This window comes from Ammodytes marinus (genome assembly GCF_949987685.1).
Source record: "Ammodytes marinus genome assembly, chromosome: 1".
NCBI lineage: Eukaryota > Metazoa > Chordata > Actinopteri > Uranoscopiformes > Ammodytidae > Ammodytes > Ammodytes marinus.
Window position 1 is genome coordinate 10686760 of NC_137230.1, and position 6168 is coordinate 10692927.

Sequence of the window (6168 nt, forward strand, 5' to 3'; positions counted from 1 at the left end):
ACATCTGTCACTGCACATCCCTGGTTCATAAGATAGTCAGTCTCTCTACAAATACTATGTGTTTATTTAGGAATTAGAGCACGCACATCCGTATGTGACTGGGCATACTGCCAAAGTGAACATAATTAGCCGATACACAAAAACTCGCAAAACATCATTCAAAACAAAGACAACACTACATCAGTGGTTAGACAGGTAGCCAAGACGCACATAACAGGTGAGAGTCAGAGTGAGTAAGGCCATCAAACCTCCATCAGACTTATAGAGGGTAAGACAACTTGCACACTCCTCGACTGTCTCTCTTTCTTTCATACTTATTTTTATTCAATTTACAATTAAAGAAATATTAACAAACAGAACATAATTCTCAGCCAACAACAAAAATCGTGACTTGCTGTCAATAAATGGTTAATCGTATTCCCTCCAAAGTGTGGAATCTTGTGAGGGGATTTGCGAAAAGAACAATTTCAATGTAGCCATTTACTCATAAAGTAACTTTACCTATAATGCTCAAAAACAGTATTATTCCTTTTACTTGTCCATGTCCTTTTCTTAATGTCAAGTGTTATTGTATTTATTTCATGTAAACCATACGTATCTCTTCTAGATTTAAGATAATCTACTACTGGAAATACGACTGTTAAAGCGGCTACGAGGAACTTCTAAATATCTTTAAACAGCCTAATTTTTTCAGGTAATTAGTCAGGTAATTATGTCTCTTATTTTTCATAAAAATACTAAAATGGTAAAAGTATTCATAATTCTGAAAAGAAGACAGAAGACTAGGACTTTGTTCAGAAGTAGTAAAAGCAGTGGAATAAATAAGATCAAAAATATGCTTTCTTAGACGTTCTCAGTGTCTACTGCATCATGCTGTGGAGGAGGGCGGTGAACTGTCTGCGTGGCAGGAGAGCCCTAGGGTTCCTCCTGCTCTTTGCTGTAGGAGGTTTGGTTCTCTTCCACAAGCCACTGTCAGAGATTATCCAGCAAGGAGGCGCAGGTTAGTCTCTACTTGGCCTACTGCTATGCCATATTGTCCATAGCCCAGAAGGATATGCTGGAACACCTTGTTGCTTGAGCTACCTGTAGTTGAAGCAGTGGTTTTACTGGGGATTTAAAGTAGATGTGGTAGTGAAGTGATAGGAATCCTTAAATTATTGGAGCTCTGATGCATTTGCATACACAAATGTATGCTTTTTTTGTAAGTGCTCATTTTCTCATCTCTTTTCTCTTCTGCCTCTCCAGGCATGAAGCTTGAAAGCACTCCACAGCAGCCCACAAAGGTACGTGTTTATTCCATTTCTCCCAAAACACAGATACACACACATGTTGCTCCCAACGGTTATCGCTAGCAAAGAAGCATTGTCAGCCTTGTCCCTCTTCAGAGCTTACTGTACCCCATTTTACACAGCTCACCTCTGGTGTAAATATAGAACAGCGAAACTGAGAAAGCTGCAGGTAGCGTATAATGATGCCTTTAGGATCCTCCTTAAAGAGGACCTATGATGCTTTTTGACTTTTATGACCTATAAACGTTGTTATGATGATTCATAGTCATGCTTAACCATACTAAATTATCAAATAATGACTTACATGCATTTCGACGTATTCCCTGCTGACCGTCTGGGGTGTCTGTGCCGAGCACTAAACACTATTCTAGCCAGTCGAGAAGTCACGTCTTCAAAGCGGTCTACCCTTTGTAACTTTGTGACGTCGCATGTAACTTTGTGAAGTCACCACGCGGATGTTTCCATGTATGGTAATGCTGTCACTTCCCTGTTTGCGTCTGCCTCGCGTCTGCCTCGCGCCCTTATAGGTCCATGCTCGCGCTTCCCGCCACTGAAAGTGTTCCGGAAGGAAGGTAACCAATCACAACGGAGTGGGGTTTGCAGGAGGGGGGAGGGTAGCGGAGATGGCCGATGCACAGGCGGAGGGAGCGGAGATTTCCGAAGCACACACACTCAAGTGTTGACAGGACGTGCTGGATCGCCAAAATAAGAGAAAGAGCTTCCCGAAAATCTACATAGTTTTTTGTGATGTGATTCGTGTCAGGTTGCTCTATAGCAGTGTAAAACAAGAAATTAAGACCAGAAAAGTAGTATAATAGGTCCTCTTTAAGCTTCCAAGGTGGACTAGTGCTAGCTCCTTGTTTGCGACAAGTAATGTCCCCACCTTTCATGCTGTGTTGAGGAATTTAATGTATACATTTATGTGTCGACTCCTAGAGTCAAAAAACAAAGTAATAATTGCACTCACTGACACTAAACAGAGTGATACAAGGTACTCCTCTGGGCTGTGGAAACATTGGAATCGATGCTTGTATGTATTTTAATCTGTGTTGACTTGTATTTGTATTGTCTTTTATATGGAACTTTGAGTCCGGAATAAAGTATTCATTCATTAGATATCCATGTAGAGAGGATAACCTTACTGTGCATTCAGCCAGTATTCACTGAGCAAACTGTCCCTGTTCCCTTAGGATGTCATCACACACAGTTTCTTTTTTTCATATTCATGTTTTTTTGGTTAGCCTACAACCATTTGTGCTAACATTCATTCATAAGAAAGCTTTTTTATTCCATCACATCTTGACAAGATATAGTACTTAGTAACGGTTAAAAAGGACTTATTACCTTAATAAGCATTGTTCATAGAGCATAGTTAACTGCTAATAATTGATTAATAAAGATGTGTTTACCTTCATAAAGCAACAAACAATGCTTAGTAAAGGTTTAACAATGACATAATAGGCAAGTTAGTAAGACTCAATAAATAGGTTTGTAATGCTTTTATTAACAGCTATCAGAAACTCATAAGACTTTTATTAATGCTATTAAGCAATCAATAAATAGTTAAGAAGTTTCTTATAAGTGCTTATAAAAGTCTTATAATCACACTGTCAACGTGTTCATTATGTTATTATTAACACTTATATATAGTCTTTTTAACACAAATTAATGTTAATAAGCATCTAATATGGTCCTTATTACCTATTAACTAAGGCTTACTACAAGAACCTTAGTATAAAGCGTTACCTAATAGTTTACTTTTGTTATTCGGCTAATAAGGTTTTTGAATGGGCCTAAACAAAACTACATTTAATCTATACCATTGCATATGTGTCCTGAATTGTTCTACATCATTATAAAGGAATGGATGATTCAAAACAGGTATTTTATTCACTTCAAAGTTCAGATAGAAAGAGAAGATTAGAGAGACTCAACACCTCAGTGAAGCTCAATCTATATTCTTGTAAATGCATTTACATTATCATCAGAACATTTTGCTTTTTGTCATGTCGAAAAACTTTTCTCCTGTTTACCACAACATGTGCTGTGACTCTGCAGGACAGAAGAGGAAGAACTGACAAGAGTAGACAGACAGCCACCCCTGATCCTCGAGAGCAAGACATAGGCTCCCTTCATGTCTCCTCTACTGCAGACTCTTCTTCCCCTGAAAGATGGAAAAAGCTTTCCGATATCAAAGAAACACGCAGGCAACTAATAAAGGAGATGTGTGCTAAATACAAAAGCAGCATCTCCAAGAAAATCACACGTGATCGAGTTAGAGACCTCTTTGTGGAGGACAAGTACAAAGTGTTATACTGCCAGGTGCCTAAGGCTGGCTGTTCCAACTGGAAAAGGACCCTAATTCTTCTGGCGGGCAAGGCTGCCAATGGTCAGAACATTACACATAATGATGCCCACTTTGGCAGTTATCTTAGAACTCTTAACACTTTTAACCAAGAGGAAATCATGCACCGTCTAAAGACATACACCAAAGTCCTCTTTGTCCGAGAGCCCTTTGAGAGAGTGGTGTCAGCTTACAGGGACAAGTTTAATCATCCTGATGCCTACTACCATTCCGCATTTGGGAAACCCATTATCTCCAAGTACAGAAAGAACGCATCCTCGGAAGCCCTGAAGACAGGTGACGGGGTCACGTTCAAGGAGTTTGCTAAGTACCTGCTTGATGATCAACGGCCTGTGGGAATTGACATCCACTGGGACCGGGTTAGCGACTTCTGCAATCCTTGTCTAATAGACTACGACTTCATCGGCAAGTTTGAGAACATGGAGGAAGAGTCCAACTTTGTCCTGCGAATGGCTGGGGCACCAACCAACATTAAGTTGCCCACTTTTAAAGATAGAAACCCGACCGACAAGAGGACCTCTTTTGATATCACAGAAGAATACTTTTCCCAGATCAGCCTGGCGGAAAGACAGCGGTTCTATGACTTCTACTACATAGACTTCCTGATGTTCAACTACTCCAAGCCTTTTAACGATTTGTTTTAACTGAAAATCAGACACTTCAAAGTCACATTCTACTATTTCTAAATCTCTACCATGATACTAACATAGGCCAATTCTAAGGTGGATCATCGTATCCAAGCAGCAGAAAGCAAACTTTGGCAAACAGGCTTTAAAATATGCCCTAGAAGGAACAGAGTACCTAGGGGGCAAAACCCCTTTTTTTTGAAAAACAGACATGGAGCGTTGTAAAAGGTTGTTCACCAGAAATGATATCCAGGACCTTCCACGATCACAACCTGGGTGGACAACCTTGTCAACAAGCTGTTGGAAAGCTACAGCGGGCCGACATAGAGCAAATCAGAACCACTGTTTAAGCGAATGGGGGTGGGCTAATAGGGAATTTTTTAAACTTATATATATCATTATGAAACTTTGCAAGTTGATTACTGACATTAAAACAACAACTTTTTGTATTACAGTATTTTCCAAAAGGTTTGAATAAATATGAAAAATCATTAATATCTTACTAATGATGCGTAAATTTGCATATCTGCAAAGCCCCAAAATCTAGATGTTGGACAAAAACAAAGTCAATTTATTTTTAAATTTTGAAAACAAAACAAGTGTCCAACTGCCTGAAGCCTTTCCTAATCACAGTTCAAATTTGATCAATAACCCATAGAAAATTAATTTTTTACACTGTTTTTTCCAAGGGAATGTCTAGCCGTTTCCTAAAATACCAGCTGGAGACTCCAAAAGGACACTTTTGGTCCATGGCACATGAAACGTAACTGTGTAAAATTTTTATTTTCTATGGGTTATTGATCAAATTTGAACTGTGATTAGGAAAGGCTTCAGGCAGTTGGACACTTGTTTTGTTTTCAAAATTTAAAAACAAATTGACTTGGTTTTCTTCCAACATCTAGATTTTGGGGCTTTGCAGATATGCAAATTTTCACATCATTAGTAAAATATTGATGATTTTTCATATTTATTTAAACATTTTGGAAAATACTGTAATACAAAAAGTTTTTGTTTTTAATGTCAGTAATCAACTGGCAAAGTTTCATAATGATATCTATAAGTTTAAAAAATTCCCCATTAGCCCATCCCCATTCACCCCCATTCACTTAAACAGTGGTTCTGATTTGCTATGTCGGCCCACTGTAGCTTACCAGCAGCTTGTTGACAAGGTTGTCCACCCAGGTTGTGATCGTGGAAGGTCCTAGATGTAATTTTTGGTGAACAACCTTTTACAACGCTCCATGTCCATAAAATCACTTTGCCCACTGGGTAGAGGAGTGCATTTTGGTGGTATAATTATTCATGGTGATGGTAATTGTATGAAGTTTGTCAGTAAAATTTGAGTTGTTGTGTGTATTTTAAACTGCATTTATAGTCACACTGTTGCCATGCCTCTGTATTTAGCTGTTTGTCTTTTTAGCTAACGCATTTTGAAGCTAACGGCTAATTAAGAATATGTTGAGTCATTCTGAGAAACTGCTAATGGTGCCACGTACTCGTTTGCGGACCAGAGGTGACCGATCCTTCCAGGCTGTTGCTCCCAAGCTCTGGAACGATCTTCCCATCTCTCTGCGTTCAATAGAGTCTGTTGACGCATTCAAACGTCAACTAAAAACTTATTTATTTGTGCAGGCTTTTGCCTAATTTGTTCTTGGGGCTGCTATGTTTTATCACTGTATTGTAATTGGCCTTTTAAATGTATGTATATTTTTAATCTGCTTCCCATTGTGAAGCGCTCTGTGACCCTGGTCTGTGAGGGGCGCTATACAGTATAAATAAAGTTTACTTACTTACTTACTTACTGGCATTATTGGTGGTTAATTTATGCCTTTTACATTTCAATGTTAAGAACGACGTTCAGTTGGCTTTACTGTAGCTGTATGTAATA

General features: G+C 38.8%; 1 protein-coding gene across 1 annotated transcript; it reads left to right on the plus strand.

Annotated features, from left to right (window-relative positions):
• Positions 1-870: 870 nt before the first annotated feature.
• LOC307250923 (carbohydrate sulfotransferase 8-like) lies at positions 871-4298 on the plus strand (the record flags this gene model as incomplete). Its single annotated transcript, XM_080028195.1, has 3 exons — positions 871-1000; positions 1246-1283; positions 3348-4298. The coding sequence occupies 3 exons, from the start codon at positions 871-873 to the stop codon at positions 4296-4298; spliced, it is 1119 nt and encodes a 372-aa protein (XP_079884321.1).
• Positions 4299-6168: the final 1870 nt, after the last annotated feature.